Here is a 27,395-nt window from a genome sequence, read left to right on the forward strand (position 1 = left end):
TGATGCTGGAACAGGTTTGGGGCCAGTGTTAGTTCCAGTGAAGGGAAATTGCAATGCTACAACAAACACAGCCATCCTATACAATTGTGTGCATCCAAATTTGTGGAAACATCCTGTGGGAAAGGCCCACATACAGTATGGCTGTGATGGACAGGTGTCCATAAACCATTGGCCATATAGTGTATTAAACATCCACGGTTAACCCTAATCTCAGTTCCAATTCAGCGTCTCACAGAATACTCTTCAGTTTTATGTACGTGCATTTTGCTCAAAACTGTAATGACATATTACATCCAAACATCTAGGGAGATTTATTTCGGCTCAGAAAATGAAATATTTCAGCTCTTTGAATCTTGAAGCAGAAGGGCTACAACATCAAAAGACCACACTGCTATCAGTCAAGAACAGGAATCTGAGGCTACAGTGGGGGCAGACTCACCCAAACTGGACAGTTGAAGAGCAGAAAACTGTCACCTGGTCAAACCTTTTTCCAGACTGTTCCTACTGAAGCCTCAGATTCCTGTTCTTGGCTGACAGGAGTGAGCGGAACCCGATGTGGTCTTCTGCTGGTGTAGCCCATCCGCCTCAAGGTTTGCGCACTCTGAGATGCTTTTCTTCTCACCACGGTTGTAATGAGTGTTTATCTGAGTTACTGAAAATATCTCAAATAAAAAAAAAAAAAAATTATATATATATATAAAAAAATAGGTGTGAACGTACCTGTATAAATTGAGGTTAAACAACAACAACAACAACAACAACAACAACAACAACAAACTCTTAAAGGTTCTGTTAAAACGTTGCATGTAATTTCTCTTTGGAAAAATTATTCATCAAAACCTTTCACTTGCCATAAATGTTTTTATTAACAATACTGCTTTTTATTTACATGAAAAAGAAGAATTCAGTTATCAGTCCTCATTACGTGGTCTATTTACATAAAAAAAAAAAAAAGTTATGAAGCACCATTTCAGTGCAGTGCAGTTGAAGAATCGGTGGAGGATCACCTCTTCTTGATGTCAAAAACCACGATGCAGCATGCAAAAAAGATCACTCCGACTGAGCATATTAATCTGAAAAGATTTCTTTTCCAATGTAGGCCTGTAAAACATAGAATAGTCACAATCCAACTGAATTAATTTACAGGAAAAAAAACTCCCTTAGTACATATAGTACATTTTATCTCGAGGTCTTGCTCAACTTTCATTATGGTGATATTTGCTGGTGTAATATGAATGAATCAAGAAGCATAGTAAGTGTGTATGGACTGGCTAGAAAAAAAAAAAAACTTAATTTAACGTCGATTAATTCAAATATTTTTCGAAACATACACTGGCTACATCTTTTTATTAACGTGAGGTTTCAAAAATGAAACGTTTCCGATATTAAATGTGTATTTTATAGAAATTCTACGTAATTACTTACCGTTCACATGAACAAAGACGGTGTTTTCTCCTGTATTGTTCACCTCACTGAGATTGTAGTTAGACACTGAATACACACAGCTGTAGTTGCCAGAGCTCTTTTCTGAAACGTTACTAAGGAGAAACGTTGTGGAAGTGGTCATATCGCTACAGTTCACCTGCTTCTTTCTGTTTCCGATCCCGTTGAAACAGAGATAGACGTAGACTTGAGTACAGCTTTGAATTTTTGTAAAGGTGCAGGTCAGTGTCATTTCTGTTCTTTTAATCTTTGCCGGTAATATTTTGCCTAAATACAAAAGCATGTTGAATATTAAATGAAAAACACGCTAAATGATCTACGATAATGTAATGACAAGCTCAGGAATGTGTCCTACCCAAAACCTGGAGTGAGACGGAGTTGTGTCCTGTTGCAGTGGTCTTACTGACACCAAGTTTCTTTTCAGAGTAAAGGCATGTGTACAATCCAGAATCTTCTGCAGTCACTTTGCCAAAGTGAAATTTTGTATCGCCTCTTGGAGCTTCGACAGCATTCATTCGGACTCTCACACCGTTTTTGAAAAGGTACATATGGATTTTTCCTCCTGTTATATTATCAGCTTTACACTTAAACATGACGCTCTCGTCTTCATTCACTTTGCTCACTCCACCACTGTAAATATGAGCTGGACTTAAAGAACCCAGATTTTCTAGTTATGGGAGAAAAAAAAAAGAACAAGATACACGTTAATTAATCCCTTATGGGGAAATTAAAGTGTTACGGCAGGGTGATCATGCGTATATAACGTGGGACGGTAGATGTATAAATAGAAATAGAAATATGACAAGAATATAAAAGAATGGTAGAGTGATATGCAGTGCAGTACTGTATATCAGAAAATATGCAGAAGTACTGGTGAAGCATAGGATAGGATTGTCCATGTGGGATAATACAAATGAGTGACAGCAGCATAAAATTTAGGCTATCGAAGGACAGTAACATTAACCAAGATTACAAACAAAAGGATTAGTGCAATTTACAACCTCATTGTCCATATGTGCAAAAGTAGAAAGGTAAAAGTTCAACCTAGCGCTTTGTTGCAAACCAAACAAAATCAAATTTCACATCATAAGCTTATGCTTAATGACTAATCCTCTTTTAAGAGAAAATTGCATACAAGGAACAATTGCATAACAAAAGCAAGATATCAAACTAATTAAAAAAATGACATTACCTTCCTGAAGACATGCAGACAACAAGAGAAGGACTAAAACTTAGAACAACATAAAAAAGCTTGTTAAGACTCTAGAAAATGTATATTAAAATATCTCCCCTGTACCAAAGGCTGTTATACTGAATAGTTATACTTACACATGGTGTTCAGTAGCTTCATTTTGTGCCATGAATGAGTTACCCGAACCCTTTTCACACTGTTATAGTTCAGTACACTGCGTAAGGGTCGTCTCTCTATCTAAGACCACTATCAACCAACCCATCACTACGCTCAGAAAAGTTCTCACCTCAGGATCTGTAAACTGACAGGAACTTTCTAGAAAGGTTCTTTAGTGGTCTGTTTGATCATTGGTGTATTACAAGTGGATATACAGCACCGTGCAGAAGTCTTAGGACCTTGTTTTGTTTGTTTGTTTGTTTTTTTTAATACAAACTTTATTAAAGATTTTTTTTTTTTACGACTTCGACATTATCGAGTCAGTACAAAACATTTTAGATTTCCAAACATTAGTTTTCCAGCATAAAATGATACGGGAAAATGTTTGTATGTCAGTAAAGAAAACAGCATATTTCAGTACGTTAAACCTGTCAGATTAAAAAAAAACATCATGAAGGCTGCTCGATTTTGCCGGAAAAATAAGGAGCAAGTGTGACAGTCAAAGTCTCCAGAAGAACCGTGTCTGGTTCTGTAACATGTTCAGTAAGCTTTAGCTAATTTCCTAATAAAACTGCACAGATTGTACCTGAGACTACTCATTATTTTTCTTAAAGCAAAGGGTCATCACACCAAATACTGACTTTTTTTCATTGACTATTGTTTACTGCTCTTTCCATTTCAGAATTTCTAAATGTAGTTTCTCAATACATAAATGAATAAAATGTATATGCGATGCCAGATTTTTTCCTAGAATAAATCTAAATACGCATATCTAAAAAGAATGATTTTGATGTATGATTTAGACTGAGATATATGAGGTTGTAGACACGTCGAATTTATCTCTCAGAAGTATTTGCATTAAACTACGCTTGCTTCCACCCTGAGGTAAAGGTAAACTCATTAGCAAAGATGCTTTCTACGTCCTGTCCTTCGTTTGTTCATTCAAGGCAAGACCGGTCTTCTCAAGAACATAAACATACCATCACTAGATGGCGGTAATGCGCAATACAGCGGTGCACCTCCTGCATTACAAGAAGGAGAAGAAGAAGAAGAGGAAGGGGAATTCGCAGTGGAAAAAGACGACGAAGAAGAAGTTTAAATGGCGGTGCTGCTCAGTTAAAGAGACGGCAACATCATGCTGCTGGTGATATTTCAGGCTTAGAAGGTATTGCGTAACATATTCTCAGTGTTTTTAATCAGTATACACTTCATATTATTGGAAATGTGTGTATTTTTAGGCGTTCCGTCTAAAAACAAGTTAGCGTTTCTCACTTCCGTGTTTTGCTTCTCACTCCAAGCGAGCAAAACAAACAGCACATGTAACAACAACAACAACAACAACAACAACATCAAAACTCAGCGTTTCTTATATTGAAATATAAAGTAGTTGACTTCTGTGCGAGTATCATTTGTAGAAGAAATGTTTATTTTTTGTTTTTCGGGCTAAAACCTTCCACCCCCTATCCCCCTGATAAAGTCCTTTTGTTGAGTTGGCAGCGTGTTTTGGATCAGTGTCTTGCTGAATAATAAAGTTCCCCCCGAATAATTTCGATGCATTTCTCAGTAAATTGGCAGACAAAATGTTCCTGTAAACGTCTGAATTCATTCTGCTGCTACCATCATGAGTTAAGTCATCAATAAAGATTAGTGAACCTGTTCCAGAAGCAGTCATGCAAGCCCAATCCATGACACTACCTCCACCATGTTTCACAGATGAGCAAGTTTGTTTTGACTATTCATTTATGAAAATTGTGTTTATTATATTAGGTTTTTTGTAATTTTTTTTTCTATAATATTAACTGACTATCTCTTTATTTATACACGTAGGTAATAACAGCATCTTTGTAAAAAAATTCCACTTTCACATATTCTGCTTATTGGTAATTAGTGTTAACGTTCTTTAACGGCTTCCCCTCTTCTGTCGAGCTTAAACATCTCCGCCATGACTGAATTCTCCTGAACATTTACCATTTTACTCTAGTACCATTTGGTGATTCCACAAGAAACATTTCACCATTCCCTATTTTTCTGGATTATTACTTCCATTGGAGCAGATCATCTCAGAAGCATGCTCTTTATCAACTACAGTAAACTTTTATTTTGTAATCAAAGTTCAGTGTGATGAGAGCAAAGATCATTTTGCACTTGACAGCCGAATACAGAATTCTGTATTAGATACGATTTTCTGTTTCGCTGCACCACATTTGAGCATATGAGCTCACATACGAGCTGGTTTCCGAAAGCTTCCGGGGTTTCTCACATGAGGCCTGCGTTTATTTTCTCAACCTTGAGTTTGTGCTGTTTGTGAGCTTGTGCTAACCCCTGGCTAACCAAAGCGTGCGCTTTTCTTCATGTGCACTTTCAACACAGTGTTCCTAAAATATCTGCAGTGACGTTGCTAGCGTTCTGCTATTGATATCTTGGTTTATTCTGCATCTTACCAGTAATGTGAAGGTTGACGATTTGAGCCAATTTTTTCTTTCATGTACAATAGCGGTGTTGTAGAGGTTGCATCATAAGTACAGTGTCAAAGGTGAAAAATAAAATCTGGCGAATTCGAACAAACTTGATAAGATATGCCCACAATTTCTCTCAAGTTTTTATAACTAAAATTATCGCGGTATTTTTTTATATTAGTTTTGTTATTAACTGCTATTATATTTTTATTAATATAATTAGCTAATATCCATTATTTCTGTTATTGTTTATAGTGATTTGTTTATTATAGTATATTATCATTTTAATTCTATGTTCTGGTTTGAGACAGTGTGTGTCACTAAGTTAGCTTATTTAAAAAATATATATATTTTAATTTGTAGGTAATGCAAGAAATGGTCATTGGGCATAAAACTATTTTTAGAATGATTTTTATCTGTAATATGCAGCATCCCATTACAAGTTGTGTTATTTCAGCTCTAAACATAGCTGGAGCAATTCATCATGGACACAAACTTCAAAACTTTATATAGAAACTTTATTTATTTATTTATTTATTTATGCTATACCAGGAGTGAAAGGTAGTAATCTGACTATAAACATGTTTTAAGTTCTCTTAGTTCTTAAGATTTTATATACCACTATTGACCACAAACCGTAAACATGTACGCGTTTTTTGCAGTTGTAACACATTAAATTCACTAATGGTACATAAGATTATTACACTGCATAGTAGATGTACACAAAAAGGAAAAATATTTAAATAATAGTACATTTCAGTATAGACAGTATCTTTGCACAGAATTCCTCTTTAATTTATTAGTAAATAACATTAATTATAACGGTTTATTCACTTCTGTTGAGCTTAAACATCTCTGCCATGACTCAGTTCTCCTAAACATGTTACAATTTTACTCTAGTACCATTTTTGATTCCACATGAAATATTTCATCATGTTAGCTCCTGAATATTCACCTGTATGTAAAACAGCAAAAAAAAAAAAACACACTGGGTAATACACAAGACTCACAATGTTGACATCAGACTAGACATGTTGAATTTTATGAATCATTCCTATCCTTGGCTTAGACTGAGCTGGAAGAACGTGAGCTTGTCTTGAAGTCGAAAATCACGATGCAACATGCAATAATGATCACTCCACCCGAGAATCCTAATCGTAAAATATTTCTCTTCCGCACTGGATCTGGAAGAACATAAAGTGATCTTAGTGGAATTTTATTCAGAATTCATTTTGTTATTGATTTGATTAAAGAATTAAAAGCCGTGTTTACCATATGTCTCAGTGAGTATAACTTCATATCTTGGATCTATAATAATAAATAAATGTATGGGGACATGGTAAAATCAATACATGTAATATAAATATAATAGTTAGTACATGTAACATAAGATTGAAAGTATGTTCAGTTCTCAGTGAAGTGTTATAAAATTTGCACTTATTTCTGTACTGATTATTAAATAAATGCCCTTTTTGATAAAAAAAAATGTGGGAATTACAAGCGAATTCCATTTGTTCATTATTAAATATAATGGTTGATTTACTGTTAACCATATTATTAACTTTACATACAATTACATTACTACATTTAGTCAATATTCTGATTAATACAACACCTAATCTAATCTCTCTCCAGCACCATTTTTTACACAAATACATGTGAACGTCTGTATTTTAGCTCTGAATGTTGGAGATGCTGGACGTTAATTTATGAGCTGTTTTCTGAAACTGGCCCGCGTTTATTTTCTCAGCGTTGAGTCCGCTTTTTTTTGAGCCTGTGCTAACCAAAGCATGCGCTTTTCTTCATGTGCATTTTCAACACCGTGTTCCTAAAATATCTACAGGTGATGTTGCTAACTCTCTGCTATTGATATCTTGATTTATGCTGCATCTTACCAGTAATGTTAAGGTTGACTTCATTGATGCCATGCACTTCTTTAGGAAAAGTACATGGCTCCGACATCAGAAAACAGAAGTACGTTCCAGCGTCTCGCATCGTGACTTCTTTTAGAGTAAACCTTGCCTTGTTCTTCACTGTGTCCCAAATATTCACCTGAATTACAGTGCCGTTCTGCACTGTGTAACCGTTCTTGTACAGATAGGCATAAACGTTGCCTTTCTGGTTCCTCTCGGGTAATTTTAAAGAGGTACACTGGAGATCAACATCACTTCCCATTTTTACACTCGTCTCCGGCGAGGCTATCTCCGCCGGGATGAACGAATCTGAATATGAGGCGAAGCAATTGACAGAATTATGAGTTAAAGTAAATGCATATTTGGTTATTATTTGCAGGTTTTTATCCTAAACTATCTTATCAGGTAACAAAACGGTAAACAAACTGATAAAATCTTACCGTTCACAGTAATGAAGATGGAATTGATGCCATTTCCTCTTACATCCTCAGGATCATACTTATACGATGAAAAGACACAACTGTAGTCTCCTGTATCATCCTTTGTAATGTCGTCTATAATAAATGTAACATCTTGACAATCTGATTTCATGGCTATGCCAGTGCCATTCCTACAGAGGTAAATATATAAGTTGCTGTTCTTCTCGAATGTTTCCTTCATCCCATGTGTACTGCATGTGAACTCCAGTTTGCCGCTGTTTTTAACTGCATAAATCCTTGCTGGATGGATTTCTCGACCTTTAAATGAAAAACAGAGATCTGTAACCTGACGCAGATACACTAACTGTACATACGTGCTTAATGAGAGTTATCGTGATGCTGAAGAACTTTACTACACCGTAAATGAATCCATACCTTGAGCTTGAGACAACCAAGCCACCAAGATCACTGTTAAACCAAATCAAAAGTCAGATAAGCTTTTGATTCTTACATTTTTAAATCAGTCTTAATGATAATTTTCTTGCATGATAAATATCTAAAAGTTACTTACATAATTTAATGATGAAGTGAGGCATTGTAGAGCTTGAGCACAGGATGTGGTCAGTTCTCTTTTTCTTCGCAAGTCAGAGGGCGTTCACAGGGGCATTGGTGCAAAAGGGAAAATAACGGACAAGGAAGCTGTGTTAAAAGGTGGTTGATTTGATAGTTTTCTCACTTTTAAATAATGAATTTGGTTAAAACATAAGAGGTACTCGTTCATTTAGGTAAGACTAACTGCGGTGAATGAGAAGGTTTTGGAAACGTTTTGTAACAAAAAGACAAAAGTAAAAAAAAAATTAGCATTTTGAGATGTACAGAAGTGAGAACTTTCAAAATGTGGTTGTTGTAGGAAGTCGACATAAAATGTGTGGTGGGTTGTTTGTTGTTGTTTTTTTTAATATTGGTTTTACATGTAATTCTCACAGTTAAATAAATAAGTAAATAAATAAATAAAAATTCTAACATTTTTTATGGACAGTACTTTATCGCTTGCAGTTTATGAGCAAACCTGTACAGTGTCGTCTGCTATTTTTAAAATTCGACTTTAAATTCAATAATCCATGTTGATTCTTTTCCTAGAACAGCATGCCCCATTGTGCTTTTGTTCCTTTGTTCTTGGTTTTCTTGTAGGTGAACAATTTGAGACAATTCCCCCCCCCCCCTTTTCCTTTCATGCACAATAGCAGTGTATTAGAGGGTGTACCATACGTCCAGTGTCATAGGAGAGAGAAAAAAAAGCAAATTTAACCGAACTTGCTAAAATATGCCCAGAATTTCTCTCAACACGCACATTCCTCTAACTATATCATTTTCTGCATTTGTTCCTCCTTATTCAGATACATTGTTGTCTGTAAAAATATAAACATATACATTAGGCCTATAGGTCATCGTATATGATGCTGGACTTGATGATGGGACACTCTGTATATAAATACAAATAATAATAAAAAAGCAAAGGGGTACTGGTAATCTTAAAAAAAACAAAACTGCGACTGTTTATTTTATTAAAACAAATCCAAACACTGAACATGTTTTAATGCTCTAAATAGAAGTATTGTAGATGATATTGCTTTTCTCTCGATTTTGCTTACATATGTAATCCAAAAATAATCAGATTACATTATTTTCATATTGTGATACTTAGATTATGTTACTTTTTTTTTTTTTTTTTTTTTTTTTACAGTTTTTTTTTAATGAAGTAATTTGTAACTGTAACGGAATACATTTTTAAAGTAACCCTCCCAACTCTGCCCGTAACAGTGCAGCAGAACGTTCTGGCGAGTGACGAAGTCCTCATTTCGGCTATCTCAGCGTTCACATGCATGGACACGCCAGTCTTCCACTCGGGGAGATGCGTCATTTATCCTCCTAGCTGCTGGCCCAGGCTCCACCCCTTTTCTTCCCAATACTCCTCCAGTAATATTAGCTCAGTGGTGCAGGTGTATCGGATGCTGCCCCGATGGCTGGAATGCAGCAAGTACACACTCGACCTTCGACCTGTTCAGGTGTAGCAGCTTTGGTGTGTGTTTATTACACTACTTAATCCATTGGATCCATTTGCCTAATACTGTTGATTATTTCTTCATCATCGTGTGTGTGTGTGTGTGTGTGTGTGTGTGTGTGTGTGTGTGTGTGTGTGTGTGTGTGTGTTTGTTTGCACACGCGTCTGTTTGCAGTCCTGCAAAACCAGCAGCAAAAGTCAAGAGCTGCATCAGCGCTGTGGCTCTGAGCGAGCTCGCCAAATACTATAAGCCCAGGAACTGCAAGAAAGGGCACAAAGGTACTAGAGACGAGTTCCAACACCAGTTTTTATTTTTTTTATTTTAAAGGTGCAGTTTGTCTTTTGCCTGCTGCTGTTTAATTTTGAATTATGAGACAGTGTGTGTTACCAAGTTAGCTTATTTAACAATGATATCTTCCGATTGTAGGTAATGCACGAAATGGTCATTGGTCATAAATTCACTAATAACACATAACGTATTACACTGCATGCTAGATATACACAAAAAAGGAAAAAAATAGTAGTAGTACATTTTCAGTATAAGCATGATTTTTGTATAAAATTCCGCTTATTGGTAATTAACGTTAACGTTCTATAACTGCTTCCTCTTTTCTGTTGAGCCTAAACATCTCTGCTACGTCTGAATTCTCCTGAACATTTACCATTTTACTCTAGTACCATTTGATGATTCCACAAGAAACATTTCACCATGTCGGCTCCTGAATATTCACATAAAAGCTTTTCACTTCCAGGCCTGTAACTCATCACTAAACTGTATATTCAGTTGCATACTGTACATCAGCAATAAAACCATATTGGATAATACACACAACTCGCAAATGTTGACATCAGACTAGACATGTTGAATTTTATGAATCATTCCTGTCCTTGGCTTTGTCTGAGCCGGTGAACTTTCGGGAAGAACGTGAGCTTGTCTTGAAGTCGAAAATCACGATGAAACATGCAAAAATGATCACCCCAACCGAGAATACTAATCGTAAAATATTTCTCTTCCGCACTGGATCTGGAAGAACATAAAGTGATCTTAGTGGAATTTTACTCAGAATCCATTTTGTTATTCGTTTGATTAAAGATTTAAAAGCCGTATTTACCATACGCTTCAGTGAGTATAACTTCATATCTTCTCTATAATAATAAATGTATGTGGACATTTTAATACATGTAATATAAATATAATAGTTAGTACATGTAGCATAATATTGAAATTAAGTTCAATTCTCAGTGAAATGTTATAAAATTTGCAATTATTACTGTACTGATTATTAAAAAGGGCATTTATTTAATAAAAAAATGTGGGAATTACAAGCGAATTCCATTTGTTCATTATTAAATATAATAGTTGATTTACTGTTAACCATATTATTAATGGCTAATTATAATTACTACATTGAGCTAAGATTCTGATTAAGACAAAACCTCTTACCTGTGACTTGTACGTGGATTGAGTTCATTCCTGATCCTTTGACATTTTCCAGAGGATATCCTGTAAATGAGTACACGCAACTGTAGGTCCCAGAGTCCCGTAATGAAATATTCCTCAAAGTGAAGGTGTGCTCATTTTTATTTCCAAGTATTTCTAATCTCTCTCCAACTCCATTTTTAACCAAATACATGACAGCATCTGCATTTGAGCTCTGAATGTTAGAGATGTTGCACGTTAATGCTACATTTTCACCAACTTTTGCTGTGGAGGGTCCAACAACTTGTGCTGGAAAAATCTCCAAAGAATCACCTGTTGACCAAAAATAGTAAAACATTATTTTATAAGTTAGGACTAATATTTTTAAAAGTAAGATGATGCATGTTTATATAGTAATTTCTGGAGAGAAAAAAAAAAAGTACCTTCTGGTGGAGATATCAACATGGTTAATATTCAAGAAATGTATTTCCAGGAAGGGAAAACAGAAAAGAGGAAGTCATGTAATTAATTTAAGGTGAATTGATTCCTTAATAATTCTGTTTTTGCTACATTATTTTTAAGCTTATTGCTAAAATTTACTAGCAGTTTCAGCACATCAAAAAAAAAAATTGTACAAGATATTTTTTCTTATTTTGGTTTAAGAAAAGTAGTTCTTACCAGTGACTCGAACACGGATTGAGTTCATTCCTGATCCTTTGACATTCTCTGGAAGATATCTTGTAAATGAGAACACGCAACTGTAGGTACCAGAGTCCAGTAATGAAATATTCCTCAAAGTGAAAGTGTGCTCTTTTTTATTTACAAGTAGTTCTAATCTCTCTCCAACTCCATTTGTACACAAATACATGTAACCTTTTGTATTTGAGCTCTGAATGTTAGAGATGAGACACTTTAACTCTAAATTTTCACCAACTTTTGCTGTGGAGGGTCCAAAAATTTGTGCTTGAAAAATCTCCAAAGTATCACCTGTTGAACAAAAATAGTAAAACGTGATGGTGTCAGTTATGAACAGTCTTTTTGAAATGAAAACATAGCATGTGCATTTAGTTGTAATTTCTGAGAAAAATGGGTCGTGAAAAAGTACCTTCTGATGGCGATATCAACAAGGTTAAGACTGAAGAAATGTCTTGAAAGAAAGGGAGAGAAATTCACAAAGTAAGAAGTCATGCAGTGAAATTGATACAAATGCATTTCCTAAAAAACATTAGTGAAGATTAATTAAAAACTTGAATGCTTAAAAACTTTAATGCTATACATTTTAGATTAATTTCTCCATAAACTATAATGTACGTAAATTCAGGTTACTTACAAATTAGAATGCACAGCCTGTGCATCGTTGATCAAAACTCTTACACGAATTTCACGTAAGTGTGTAGTACCATACACTTTTTATATAACTGCAGGGGAAAAGTTCAGACGCCGCACTGTAACCAACCCAACTCTTCTTATTGGATGACTGCAGGATGACACTCTAAACATTAAAATGATCAGAACTTTTATTTTTTAAATGATATAACTTATTTTATTATTACTACAAGGCTTTGCCTTTTTCATAGATGTAGAATTGTCTCGTGCAAAATTTTTGACACCTGCACCAACTCTTACTTGTCTATTTAAACTGATTAAATTTTCCCTTGATTTCATACTTAAAACAATGACCGCTGAGTATCTTTGTTTAATGTTAATGATTTATTCATATTGGGGGGAAATCAATGGCAAGTTATTTCCTCTTTTCCTTCAGTATTGGTGCGTAGATTGCTGCTGCAAAATCTTCAGTGTGCACACCCTTTTATAATTGGGAATGTGGCAGTGTTCAGAATCTGTCACATTCAAACTCATGTTGAATACTAATCAGTATACACCTGCCGTAAATTAAAGTGACTGACTAACCCCAAATAAGGTACAACTGTTCCTATAGGATTTTCCTGACATCACTTTGGTAACAGCCAACTGGAAAATCCATGGGTTGCAAAGAGCTTACGAAGCAAGTGTGGGATCTCATTGTTGAAAAATATCAATCGGGAGAGGGTTACAGAAAAATTTCCAAGGCATTGGATAGACCATGGAACACTGTAAAGACAATAATCAACAAATGGAGAAAATACGGCATGACAGTCACGCTGAGAACAGGACGTCCCTCTAAAATTGATGAGAAGATCAGGAGAAAACTGATCAGAGAGGTTGGGAAGAGGCCGAAAGAGACATTAAAAGAATAGCAGCAATTTCTGGCAAGTACTGGTTGCTCCTTAGGTGTGACAACAATCCCCCGAATTCTTCATATCCCTGAGCTATGGGGTAGGGTGGCAAGACAGAAGCCTTTTTAAATCATAAAAATATATTTAAAAAAATAAATAAATAAATACATCCAATCTCCCAATACCATGTGGGAAAATGTGGTTGAACTATTTGGCTTTAAAACCAAAAAGGTTTTCCACATAAAAAACCCAAAACACAACACCACCAAAAGAAGACCACCCCCATGAGAAAGTGTGGTGGTGGCAGCATCTTTGGGGTTGTTTTTCTTTAGCTTGAATTGTGGCTTTAATCAGGGTGGAAGGAAATTAATTAATTAATTGATTGATTGATTGATTAATTAATTAATTACTTAATTAATTTATTTATTTTAAAAAATCCCTAAAAACATTCTTATTGTTTTTCACTTTAATAGTTTGATTTCACAATCAATGTAGTTTTTTTTATTTATTTATTTTATCTTGCTTTAATTAATTATTATTATTTTTTTACACCAGAAAAGCCGCCCATTTTAACAGGAGTTTGTAGACTTTTTAGATCCACTGTAGATAGTCGCTAAAAGAAAAAGTTTCTAAGGTAACTAATTTCCAACAAAATATAGCCTCACCTATTCACTGTCTGGTTTGCTTGCCCTAAACCTTGAAAACACATATATTGGAACAAATGTAATTATACAAATAAAACATTATAATTATTTAGAAAAATATCATTTAGGAATTTACCTTCATTGTTACTTGTATTTGCAAGTTCTCTGCTAGAGACAAAGTGCATTAGTCTAAAACCATTAGTTTATACAGCTATTCTGATCATCTTATACATTACACTGATTATAATATATCTAGTGTACCTTTACGCTTGGTTTTGACACAACTCTGCAAAACCACATTACCTTTATTAGTTCATTTTTTGTTCCATTTTATTGTTGATTTTATATATTAAATCTGCTTATTGAAAGATACTCAGCATTACGTACGGTCATATATTATCATTCTATAGCGATACATTTGAATAAATACGACCCCACTAGGAGAAGCATGACGAGAAACCACAGCAGTTTTCACAGAATATGTTGGTTGAAGCTTCTCGTCTACAGTAACAGTAGTAACACATTACAGCAAGATTAGTGTTCATAATAATAATAAATGTGAGCGATTACTGAGCCTCAGATAAAAGGGCAAAAAATACAAGCTACAAATAACAATCAAACAAACCTAAATAGTAAAATCTGCATATAGAAAATGTTAGGCCAGAATCTGATGGACTTAATGGAATTTAAACTAAATTTGCCTGTAGGATAAATGGTAATATAATGAAAATTGATTATTCAAAATTAATCTAGTTTCTGACTTTAAGTAGTTACCCTGTAATGCTTTTGTGATACTTCTATTTTCTCTATAACACACGTTGCTGTAACATGTTAACTTCTCTTTGAAGGATTAATAAACGCTTCTCATCTATATACAATTAATCAAATGAAACCAGTACTATTTTCTAATTAAATAATAAAAGAAATATGCTTTGTTGAAATTAAGATTTTTAGTTAAAAAGTGTGTGTATGTATATATATATATATATATATATATATATATATATATATATATATAATATATAATATAATATGTATATATATATATATATATATATATATATATATATATATATATATATATATATATATATATATATATATATATATATATATATGAATGACAGAATATTACTGTGCCTAGTATTTATATAGTTGCAGTATATTGATTAGAAAACTGTTGAGGTAAACTGTGGAATTTATTTTCCTTATTATTATTAACCATTAATTTTGTTCTTAAATTAATTAGTTTTTATTATGGATAAATTTTAGTAATTATTTTTATTCTAGTTCTATTAGCTTTAGTTATATAATTTTTTTTATACTGTATATCTATGAGTTCTAAAAATTATATAATTGTTTTTTTTGGTGTTTTTTTTACTCTTACAACTTGACTCGTGCAAACTGTTTTGAATTTTGAATCATGACCGTGTGCGTCAACAAGTTAGCTTATTTAAAAATGTATCTTACTCTGTAGTTAATGCAAGAAATGGGTTTTAGAATGATTTTATCTGCAACATGCTGCTTCGCACTGCTCAGGTTGTTTTTATTTCAGCTCTAAACATATCTGGAACAATTCATCATGGACACAAACTTCAAAACTTTATATAGAAATTTTTTTTTTCTATACCAGAATTAAAAGTTAGTAATCTGACTATAAACAGAAATGTTTTTAAATTCTCACATTCGCTTAGTTCTTAAGATTTTCTATTCCACTATTGACCACAAAATAAAAATTTACAAACTCATGCAGTTGTAACACAGCTCCCATTATACCAGCTTACACTGTCAGCAAATGACCGTTAAATTAAATTCACTAATAACACATTTATTAGACTGCATAGTAGAAATACACATAAAGGAAAAAGATTAAAGTAATAGTACATTTCAGTATATACAGTATTTTTGTACAGCCTTCTAATTAACATTAACGTTCTATCACGGCTTCGTCACTTCTGTTGAACTTAAACAACGCTGCTATGACTGAATTCTCCTGAACATTTACCATTTTACTCTAGTACCATTGGTGATTCCAGAAGAAACATTTCACCATGTCGGCTCCTGAATATTCTCATAACTTTTCACTTCCAGACCTGTAACTAGTCACCCGTCTGTATATTCAGTTGCATACTGTACATCAGCCAAAAAAACAAACATATTTGATGATAAACAAGACTGAAATGTTGACATTTACATTACATTAATTACATTCATTCAGCAGATGCTTTTAGCCAAAGTGACTTAAAAAATGAAATACAAACAAAATGTTGACATCAGACTAAACATGTTGAATTTTATGAATTATTTCTATCCTTGGCTTTGTCTGAGCTGGTGAACTTTCTGGAAGAACGTGACCTTGTCTTGAAGTCGAAAATCACGATGAAACATGCAAAAATGATCACTCCAACCGAGAATACTAATCGTAAAATATTTCTCTCCAACAGTGGATCTGGAAGAACATGAGCTGATCAGATTTTTATTCCGAATGAATTTCGTTTTTCATTTGATTAAAGTAGTGAAAGCCATTCTTACCATATGTTTCAGTGACCATAACTTCATGGCTTAGATCTGTAATAATAAAAGTATGGGGACATAGTAAAATTAATATATGTAATATAAATATAGTTAGTACATGTAACATAAAAAATGTAAGCAAATTGTCCTTTGCAAATTCTCAATGAAGTGTAATAAAATTTGAACTTATTCATGTACTGTTTCTCAAATAAATAAAATTTTAAAAATAAATATGGGAATTACAATAGAATTCCATTTGTTTATTTTTAAATGTAATGGTGAATTACTGTCAACCAATGAGAAATTATACTGTTACAAACAATTACATTACTACATTGAGCTAAGATTCTGATCAAGACAAAAACTCTTACCAGTGACTCGGACACGGATTGAGTTCATTCCTGATCTTGTGACGTTTTTTGGAAGATATCTTATAAATGAGTACACGCAACTGTAGGTACCAGAGTCCCGTAATGAAATATTCCTCAAAGTGAAGGTGTGCTCATTTTTATTTCCAAATATTTCTAATCTCTCTCCAACTCCATTTTTAACCAAATACACGTGAACTTCTGTATTTGATCTCTGGATGTTAGAGATGCTGCATGTTAATGCTACATTTTCCCCAACTTTTGCTGCGGAGGGTCCAAAAATTTGCGCTGGAAAAATTTTCAACGCATCACCTGTTGACCAAAAATATTAAAACAAGACAGTTTTCACTTCAAATTAAGATTAATAGTAATAATCATCATAATTAACTTTTATATAGCGCCTTTAAAAACGCCTCTCAATGCACTTTACATGGGAAAAGAAAATATAAACCGAAGAACATAGCATAAAACAGGGTATATAAGCATGCATCAATAACAGTTAATAATCAAATACGTTTTATATTTGTTTGGTTAAAAATATATATATTTAGAATAAATATTGTTGTACATATTTAAATACTGAACCTAATATTTTGCATAGTTGCATTATATTGATTATAAAACTGTTCCGAGGGAAACTGCAATTTATTTTACAGTTAAAGCGATCTCTGGCTGCAAAAGCTTTTAAAACCCCTGTGATAAATAACAAGCTAAACAATTCAAGGTATAGATAACAAGCTAAAACTAAATTACATAATCTATATGGAGAGTTAAATAGATTTTAATCCAGAACTTTAACCATATTTGTGTAGAGGAAAAAAAGTTATTGATTATTCAAATTTAATTTCAACCCTAATGAGCATATTATAATACAGATACACTATAATGCTTTTGAGAGACTCGCCCAGTTAATTTAACAAAAAGCAAGGCTGAATCACACCACAGATTAAGTTCATGATTATTCTGACTGTCAGGATTATGATGAAGAATGTGGATTAAATGTCTTACCAGTGACTCGGACAAGGATTGAGTTCATTCCTGATCCTGTGACATTCTTTGGAAGATATCTTGTAAATGAGTACACGCAACTGTAGGTCCCAGAGTCCCGTAATGAAATATTCCTCAAAGTGAAGGTGTGCTCAGTTTTATTTCCAAATATTTCTAATCTCTCTCCAACTCCATTTTTACACAAATACATGTGAATTTCTGTATTTGAGCTCTGAATGTTAGAGATGAGACACTTTAACTCTAAATTTTCACCAACTTTTGCTGTGGAGGGTCCAAAAATTTGTGCTGGAAAAATCTCCAAAGTATCACCTGTTGACCAAAAATAATACAAAAAAGTGACCTCACAATCATTTGATGTACTTCACCAGTACTTTTGTATTTCTAATAACTACATAATCACACTGCTACCATTCATCTCATCAATTTAAAATTCTCAAAATAAAAAAAAGAAAATTCTAATTAATGAAAGCAAGTCACTTTTCTGTTTAAATTAAGAATTAATAAGCTTTTTATAGATCCCAGAGGAAATAATAATAATAATAAAAAAGGAATATTCTTTATAACCATGTGCAAAATACTTTACTTAATGTAATCAGTGTGAGGATGGGGGGGGGAAAGAAATGAAATACCTTCTGATGGAGATACAGATGTTGCGATCATTAAATAAATGTCTTTCCAGTGGGGGACAAAAAGAAAATTAGAAAAATATGTATTTTTAAAAACATTTATTGTTAAGACAAAGGTATTCTCATTAAAGATTTTCCCAACCTGAAGTTCAATTACTAAATTATTTTCCACTTTAAATAGAAAATAGCACAAGTCAAATTACAATAGTTACTTACAGATTGTGGTGTGACACGTGTCCATTTTTGATCAAGCACAAATTAGTGTGTGTGCTACTGTACTGTGTGTATGTAAATGGTGGGTGAAACTTTATTGGCCACACTGTAGCCACCCCAACTTAGGGGTGGGATTTTACTGACAAAAATTCTAAAACATGTAGGACAGTAAACTTGTAGGACAGTAAACTTTGCTGTAATTTTAGCATTAACTAGTCCACGGTGATGAGAGCAAATATCATATAGCACTTAACAGCCGGATAGAGTTCTGTATTAGATGCAATTCTCTGAGTTGCTGCACCAAATAATGTTCTAACACTACAGATGTGCAGTGTTTTTTGGGCAAGTGGACTAATGACAGGCAATATAAGTATTTAGAAACACATTTTATACTGTAAAAAGCAATACATCAATTACACATAAACTTGAAACAGATAAAGATGAGTTAATGTTAATTTAAATAAATGATGTCACTGTTATACAGTGGGAAAGCATTCGTACATTTACATGTTAGTTCTAGATTCAAGAAGCTCTAAAATATTATTTCTTTTTTTAGACTGTATATTCAGTTCATGATCTGGTTTCTGAAAGCGGCCTGCGTTTCTCATATGGGGCCTGTGTTTTTCTCAGCATTGACTTCGTGCAGTTTGTGAGCTTGTGCTAACCAACCACTAAACAAAGCATGCTCTTTTCATGTACATTTTCAACACAGTGTTCCTAAAATATCTGCAGCGATGTTGCTAACATTCTGCTATTGATATCTTGGTTTATGCTACATCTCACCAGTAATGTGAATGTTGACTTCACTGACATCAGGCCTTTTTTTTTTTTAGGAAAATTGTACAGCTCTGACATCAGAAAACAGACGTATGTTCTAGCATCTTTTACTGGATATTACTTTGCACGCTCTGCTCCCTGGTACAATGATGAGCTGCGCTCTAGGAAGACAGCTCATCACAAAGTGGAGCGACGGTCGCGTCTCTCTGGCCTGAACGTGCATCACCAGGCATGGAAAGACCATTTGCATGAATATAAGGTTGAAATTGTATCCGTTAGGTCCCGTTATTTCTGGGTAACGGTAATCTGGTATTCGCAAACTCTATAGCACTGAAACGGCATTAGTTAGTCACAAATGACTTGTTAATGGCCTCGGACTTTGGCTGTCTTTCAGTTCTGATACTTCTTGACCTCAGTGCTGCTTTTGACACTGTAGGTCATTCTGTCCTACTCACTTGTCTTGAAAAAGTATTTGGTGTTATTGATACTGCAGTAAACTGGTTCAAATCCTGTCTTTCGGATCATCAGCAGTTTGTTTCCTTGGGTGGATGTAGGTCCAACGTTGGCAAGGTTAATTGTGGTGTTCCTCAGGGATCGATTTTTGGGCCTTTTACTTTTTAGCATTTACATGTTTCCCCTTGGTCAGCTCTTAAGATCTCTTGGCCTTAATAATTTTTTTTTTTACACAGATGACACCCAGATTTACATCCATTCAAAACCTGGTGATTGTGTGGCTGTTGCCTTTCTTGCACAGTGTATTCCTGTTTTGCAGTCTTTACACCGGCTCCCTGTCAAGTTTCGTGTAGGTTTTAAAAATTCTTATGTTTACCTACAAGATGCTCCATGGTTTGGCACTATGTACTTGTCTGAACTTTTAACCCCTTACATTCCAAAACGTGACCTTCACTCCTCTGATTCTGGTTTGTTAACTCTTCCCACTTCTCGTTTACGATCTATGGGTGACATTGCCTTCTCTTCTTTTGCTCCAAAACTGTGGAGCTCTCTTCCCTCTGAGGTTAGGCATGCTGAATCTTTTGAGTATTTTTAAATCTGCTCTGAAAACACACTTTTTTAGAATTGCTTTTCTGTGATTGTGATTATTATTGTTGTTTTTTTTTATTGTTCTTATTGCATGGTTTCTTTTCTTTTATATTACATTTTATTTTTATTTCTTGTGTTAAAAAGTACTTAAAGGCACTATAGAAAATAACATTTAATTTTTCTTTTTTTTTTCTTTCTTTTTACAGGTACCTGCAGCACCACCCACAGCCTCCACTTCTTTTCTTCCCAATACTCCTCCATTAACATTAGATCAGTGGTGCAGGTGAATCACACTGTCCCTGATGGCTGGAGATGGAAATGCAGAGGTCCACACACTCGACCTTCAACCTGTTCAGGTCAGCAGATACCAGATTCAAATACCTGTTTCTCTGAAATTGTACGTCTTACCAAGCTGAAATTTGGTGTACGTTAGTCTGCTCATCTGTAAATATATTCATAATGATAACGGAGTTACTTTTAAAAAACATGGCAACCATTAGCCAATCAGGTTTCAGCAGGCATTTCACAGGATTAGCATTGAGCAAGCACCGAAACTTGAACAGTCTGTGCATCTCTGGTCTCTGTGTTGTTCTGTGTAACTTCATGAACTGGCCACTGGGGGTGTTGTGTACTAAGGGTGCTTGGGCCCACCTATCGTGGCTTGTGGTTATATTTGTTTGAACATTGTCGTTATTATTAGTTTTTTAAGGGGGCCAAGTACCCTATTGTTATAATACCTTTTCTTGTTAGGGGGCCAAGCACCGTATGTGCATACTCTTCTTCTTCAGTTCTGAAATTTGGCACACTGATTTGAGAGGGTCTAAGGAACATTCTGACCAAATTTTGGCAAATTCTGCCAACACTCTAGCGCCACCATTCGGTCTAATTTGGAAGTGCATTTATGTCTTATTTTCGATTTGTGTGTCCGACCATGTATCCCTGCATTATGAAGTAAATTTTTTCCTAATTATATTTTCCACCATCTTGGATTTTTTCAAAATCTTTTTTGTTTCTCCTCTTAAGCTTTGTCCAATCATTTGGCACATGTCATCTTCAGAGTAAGTCTCACAAAAGTTATAAAAAGAATTTTGAATACTCCAAATGGTTTGTCCGTAATGGGTCATCAAATCTGACAGTGAAGTCGCTAAGCAGGAACCTTGCACCACACTGACACAAATCTTGGTAGGCAGCGTCAGGACCATGCCCTGAGGCTATGCAACAAATTTCATGACTGCGCCACTGGGCAAAAGTTACAATAACATGCCGTAAATGCTTCCACCAAGTGCCATTTTTGCTATTTCTCCTCCAAATTTAGTCACACTTTGATATTCAAAACAGTTCTCCCATAACTTACTGGCAAAATCGTGACACTGCTAATCATTCTTGAACCCCTTTGCCTGTAGTTACGGTTCTGCTTTCCTGTGATGGGCCAGGCAACAATTGTAGTGTGTCTGTGAATGTGTGACTCACTGAGTCTGGATGCTTGGCCCCCGAAAATGCTGCTTTAATTTGTGTTAGTTTTGTTATGATTATTATTAACTGGCTATTATCTTTTTATTAATGTAATTAGTTAATAGCAATAATTACTGTTATAGATTATTGTTAGTGATTATTTTAATTCTAGATTATATTAGCACATTACAACACAATGCAAACTGTGGTGTTTTTTTTTTTTTTTTAATCCAAGCTAAAGATATCTAACAGAAATAATTTGGAAATGTCTTTATATATATATATATATATTGTTGCGACGGGCAGAGAGCCGGCGCACACGAGGGAGAACGCTCCTTCTCCAACTGCCGCACCGGCACGACGTGAGCAGCTTCCTGCCGAACATTCCGCCAGCGGGAAGGACCACCGCGGCAGGGCGGGACTGACGTGACTCCGGCCAGCGATTGGCGGATCCAACGGGGAAGTCCCACCACTCAGGCGACGGCAGAGGAGGATAAAAGGGCGCGCTTCCGGCCGGGAAGCGGAAGAGAATATCGTAGCGTCAAGACGGACTCCGAGGTACAAGCGCGGACGAGACCGCCGGATAGTGAGAGTCGCACATACGGAGGACGCTGGCCCGGGAAAACCCCCGCCCCGCCTCGGGAATCCCGCCTCCGCCACGAGTAGACTCCGCCGGCCGTCACGCCTCCACAAAACCCCGCACTCATCCACTTATAACCCATTCACCTCACCCTAGCCACAATAAACCACCGTTTGCGAACATCCTTCTGTCTCCTGTGGGTCTGTACGCCGCCCTTCCCCGGGCTAATCCCTCACAACTGGTGGAGGGTGCGGGCATAGTACAGACCCGCCTACCACACAAAAAAAAATAAAATAAAAATAAAAATAAAAATATTTATAAATAAACCCGTGAGAGAGAGGAAAAAAAAAAAAAAAAAAGGAACCCCACAAAATGGACCACACCCTGCAACACCTGCTGGAGACCAGCCTCCAGCAGCACGCTGTGACACAGCAGCTCGCCGAGAGCCTTCAGGTTGCCACACAGACACTGATCGCCATGAGGACTGAGACCCCCGCCGCCTCCATGCCTCTCCCCGACGCAACCAGCGAGATCCGCCGCCTACTACCCCCCCTTGGCCCCGAAGAGGACCTCGAGACCTTCGAGAGTATCGCCCGCCGGGAGGGGTGGGACTGTGACGACTGGCCCCGTGCCCTTGGTCCCCTGCTCACGGGAGAGGCCCGAACAGCCTACTATGCCCTCGAGCCGGAGGAGGCCACGGACTACCTGGCGATGAAGGAGGGAGTCCTGGCGTGGTGTGGCCGAACCCCTGGCCAGGCAGCTACTGAATTCCATCGTTGGGTTTATCGATCGGGTGCCCGACCACGTTGCCAGATGAACGCCCTCATCCGGATCACCAAACGATGGCTCCGACTGGATCGGCATACCGCCTCGGAGGTGGCGGAGAAGGTGGCGGTCGACCGTTTCCTGAGAGCGCTACCCCGGGCAGAGAGACAGGCCGTGGGGGCCCATGCCCCAACTACGCCCCAGGAACTCCTGACTGCCCTGGAGCGAACCTTGGCCACCCTGGAGCTCGACTCCAGGGAGCAGCAGCACCTCGATCGGCCCCTCGGTGCCCAGGGCCGCCGGTCCGACCGCCAGACCCGGCCCCGCATCTGGAGGAACCCCCAGAGGGCGCCCACTTGTGAACACCCCCGAGACGAGCCCATGCCTACAGAGCCGGAGAGGGAAGCCGCCCGGCTGCTTACAAAACCATGGCTGGCAGGCTGCGCCCTCCATCAGCAGCAACCGCCGGAGGCGCCATCCGTGACGGTGTGGGTCGAAGGGAGACCGGTAACCGCCCTACTGGACACCGGGAGCACGGTGACCCTTGCCCAACCCATCCTGCCTGAGGGGCGCCGCCCAAGCGGGACGCTTACCGTGACCTGCGTCCATGGGGACACCCGGGAGGTCCCCTCAGCTGAGGTCCAGATCCGGAGCGAAGCCGGCACCTGGCCCCTCCAGGTCGGAATCATCCCCGAACTCCCCGTGCCCCTCCTCCTGGGACGAGACTGGCCAGGATTCTGGGTGGTACCGAGAGCCGAGCCCCGGAGATCGTGGCGGCGGGGGAAGGGGATCCCAACCTGGCCGGCCTACCTGGCCCAGGATGACGGAGAGGCCACCTCCAGAAGGTAAGACCCCCCAAACTACTAACCCTCTGTCGTCTGTCTTTCCCCAGCTAAACCGGGAGGGGAAGTTCGGCCGGGAGCAGAAGGAGGATGACCGGCTGAAGCACTGCTGGGCCCAGGTACGGGTGATAGAGGGGGTCGACCAGAGCCCAGACCTGAGGCTCCCCACATCGTACTTCCTCGTCCGAGGGGGGCTCCTGTACCAACGGGCCTGCCGCCGCGGGGAGCAGGTGGACCTACTGGTGGTGCCCCGAGCCAAGACAGCCATCTTATTACACCTAGCCCACACCCATCCCCTCGGCGGCCACCTGGGGGCCCGAAATACCCTGGAGAAACTGCGGGACCGCTTCGTGTGGCCCGGGATGGACGCGGAGGTCCGGGCCTTTTGCCAACAGTGCCCGCAGTGCCAACGCACGGCCCCGCGGAGGCCCCCGCCGGCGCCCCTGATACCCCTGCCCATTATCGGCGTCCCGTTTGAGCGAGTGGGCATGGATCTCGTGGGGCCCCTACCCAAGTCTGCCCGGGGCCATGAATACATCCTGGTCCTGGTCGACTACGCCACTCGGTACCCTGAGGCGGTGCCGCTCCGCAAGGCCACCTCGCAAAACATCGCCAGGGAGCTGGTACTCCTCTTCAGTCGAGTGGGGATCCCCAAGGACGTGCTGACCGACCAAGGTACGCCTTTTGTCTCGAAGCTAATGGCGGATTTATGTTGTCTGTTACAGGTGAAGCACCTCTGGACGTCCGTCTACCACCCCCAAACCGACGGGCTTGTTGAGAGGTTCAATCAGACCCTCAAGCGGATGCTGCGCCGGGTGGTGGACGAGGAGGGGAGGAACTGGGACCTCCTCCTCCCCTACGTACTCTTCGCCGTTCGGGAGTGCCCCCAGGCGTCCACGGGCTTCACGCCCTTCGAGCTCCTGTTCGGGCGGCGGCCGCGGGGATTGTTGGATGTAGCCCGCGAAGCCTGGGAGGAGCAACCATCCCCCTTCCGCTCCGTCGTCGAGTACGTGCAGGACATGCAAGCAAGGATTGACAGGGTGGGCCCCATTGTCCGGGAGCACATGCTGGCGGCGCAGGAGGAGCAGAAGAAGGTGTACAACCGCCCCGCACAGCCCCGGGAATTCCAGCCGGGGGACCGGGTCCTCCTGTTAGTGCCCAGCAGCGCCTGCAAGTTCCTCGCCCGGTGGCAAGGTCCATACACTGTCCTCGAGCGCCGGGGCCCGGTCAACTACCGCCTACAGCAGCCCGGTAGGCCGAAGGACGAGAAGCTATACCATGTAAACCTGCTGAAAAAGTGGGTGGAACCAACCCCGGTGGTGTCGGCGTTCGCAGCTCAGGACTTGGACCGGGGCAAGGGTACCTTGGTCGGCTTCGGGGAGGACCTCACCCCCGCCCAAAGACAGGAGCTTACCGAGCTGATTGACCAGTTTGCAGATGTGTTTTCGGCTTCCCCGGGAATGACTCAGCTGGTCCAGCATGAAATCAAGACTCCTCCCGGTGTAGTGGTGAGACAAAGGCCATACCGTGTCCCCGAGGCCCGGCGCCAGGCCATCGAGGAGGAAGTCAGTCGCATGCTGCGGGACCACATCATCGAGGAGTCCAGCAGCCCCTGGTCCAGCCCCATCGTCGTCGTGCCGAAGCCGGATGGGAGCATGAGGCTATGCAATGACTTCCGGAGGCTGATCCAGGTGTCGGAGTTTGACAGCTACCCCCTCCCCAGAGTGGACGACCTGATCGAGAGGCTGGGGAGAGCCCGATTCATATCGACCCTGGACCTCACCAAAGGCTATTGGCAAGTGGCGCTCGCACCGGAGGCAAGGCCCAAGACAGCCTTTAGCACGGCCACCGGCCACTGGCAGTACCGGGTTCTCCCCTTTGGGCTGCACGTGGCGCCCACCACGTTCCAGCGGCTAATGGACATCCTCCTGCGACCCCACCGACAGTTTGCCGCGGCCTACCTGGACGACGTGGTCATACACTCCTCCACCTGGGCTGACCACCTGTTCCACCTCAGGGAGGTCCTGAAAGCCCTCCGGGAGGCCGGCCTGACGGCGAACCCAAAGAAATGCCACCTAGGGCTGACGGAAGCCCAATACCTGGGATACCGCATCGGACGGGGAATGCTGAAGCCCCAACAAAAAAAGATCGAGGCTGTGAAGGACTACCCACGTCCAACATCGAAAAAACAGGTACGAGCCTTCTTGGGATTGGCGGGCTACTACCGCAGGTTCGTGCCTAACTTTTCTGCTGTAGCCTCTCCCCTCTCAGACCTTACAAAGAAGGGCCAGCCAGACCAGGTGAGGTGGACAGCCGATGCAGAAAGGGCCTTCCAGGCCCTAAAAGAGGCCCTCACCAGCGCGCCGATACTCCGCAACCCGGACTTCGACCTCCCGTTCACTGTACATACTGATGCTTCCGAGACCGGGCTGGGCGCCGTCCTCTCCCAGACCTTCGACGGGTAAGAACACCCAGTCCTCTACATCAGCCAGAAGCTGTCCCCGGCCGAGAGGAAGTATGCGGCGGTCGAGCGGGAGGCACTAGCAATAAAATGGGCCATCGAGGAGCTGAGATACTATTCGGCGGGCAGGCACTTCGTCCTCATAACAGACCACGCCCCCCTGCAGTGGATGGCCAAGGCGAAGGACACCAACGCCCGGGTAACCCGCTGGTTCCTCGCCTTACAAGACTTCTCCTTTCAGGTTAAGCACCGGGCGGGGGCCCAGCATGGTAACGCGGATGGGCTCTCACGACGAGACGCCCTCTGGGCCCACCACCGAGCGGCAGTAGGCTCGGAGCTGAGGGGGGGGTACTGTCGCGACGGGCAGAGAGCCGGCGCGCACAAGAGGGAAAATGCTCCTTCTCCAACTGCCGCACCGGCACGACGTGGGCAGCTTCCTGCCGAACATTCCGCCAGCGGGAAGGACCGCCGCGGCAGGGCGGGACTGACGCGACTCCGGCCAGCGATTGGCGGATCCAACGGGGAAGTCCCACCACTCAGGCGACGGCGGAGGAGGATAAAAGGGCGCGCTTCCGGCCGGGAAGCGGAAGAGAATATCGTAGCGTCAAGACGGACTCCGAGGTACAAGCGTGGACGAGACCGCCGGATAGTGAGAGTCGCACATACAGAGGACGCCGGCCCGGGAAAACCCCCGCCCCGCCTCGGGAATCCCGCCTCCGCCACGAGTAGACTCCGCCGGCCGTCACGCCTCCACAAAACCCCGCACTCATCCACTTATAACCCATTCACCTCACCCTAGCCACAATAAACCACCGTTTGCGAACATC

At 39.8% G+C, this 27,395-nt stretch overlaps 3 protein-coding genes and 1 pseudogene across 8 annotated transcripts; 2 read left to right on the top strand and 2 right to left on the bottom strand.

Moving 5' to 3' along the window:
- The first annotated feature begins 3,763 nt into the window (after positions 1-3,763).
- On the top strand, positions 3,764-27,395 carry LOC108264703 (uncharacterized). 6 transcript variants are annotated; one of them, XM_047152606.2, is made up of 6 exons: positions 3,769-3,956; positions 9,401-9,659; positions 9,817-9,920; positions 20,117-20,229; positions 20,675-20,824; positions 22,227-27,395. In XM_047152606.2, the coding sequence occupies exon 6, from the start codon at positions 22,873-22,875 to the stop codon at positions 24,112-24,114; it is 1,242 nt and encodes a 413-aa protein (XP_047008562.2). In that variant the 5' UTR covers positions 3,769-3,956; positions 9,401-9,659; positions 9,817-9,920; positions 20,117-20,229; positions 20,675-20,824; positions 22,227-22,872; the 3' UTR covers positions 24,115-27,395. The 6 variants fall into 6 exon arrangements, with proteins under 6 accessions (XP_047008566.2, XP_047008567.2, XP_047008562.2 ...); XM_047152607.2 differs by having other exon boundaries at positions 9,401-9,645; XM_047152609.2 differs by lacking the exon at positions 20,117-20,229 and having other exon boundaries at positions 3,770-3,956; positions 9,401-9,645.
- Positions 5,315-8,496, bottom strand: LOC108264701 (uncharacterized). Its single transcript, XM_017466467.3, has 6 exons — positions 8,151-8,496; positions 8,015-8,047; positions 7,601-7,897; positions 7,143-7,469; positions 6,520-6,555; positions 5,315-6,431 (listed from the first exon to the last, which is right to left on the bottom strand). Exons 1-6 carry the CDS (start codon positions 8,173-8,175, stop codon positions 6,313-6,315), a joined length of 837 nt encoding a protein of 278 aa, XP_017321956.3. The 5' UTR covers positions 8,176-8,496; the 3' UTR covers positions 5,315-6,312.
- On the bottom strand, positions 16,150-19,132 carry LOC108264700 (immunoglobulin superfamily member 1). Its single transcript, XM_053677863.1, has 6 exons — positions 18,654-19,132; positions 18,441-18,482; positions 17,812-18,120; positions 16,807-17,115; positions 16,454-16,489; positions 16,150-16,370 (listed from the first exon to the last, which is right to left on the bottom strand). The coding sequence occupies exons 1-6, from the start codon at positions 18,676-18,678 to the stop codon at positions 16,216-16,218; spliced, it is 876 nt and encodes a 291-aa protein (XP_053533838.1). The 5' UTR covers positions 18,679-19,132; the 3' UTR covers positions 16,150-16,215.
- Positions 24,128-27,395, top strand: LOC128629526 (uncharacterized; annotated as a pseudogene).

Source organism: Ictalurus punctatus, chromosome 4 (genome assembly GCF_001660625.3).
Source record: "Ictalurus punctatus breed USDA103 chromosome 4, Coco_2.0, whole genome shotgun sequence".
In the NCBI taxonomy this organism is placed as follows: domain Eukaryota; kingdom Metazoa; phylum Chordata; class Actinopteri; order Siluriformes; family Ictaluridae; genus Ictalurus; species Ictalurus punctatus.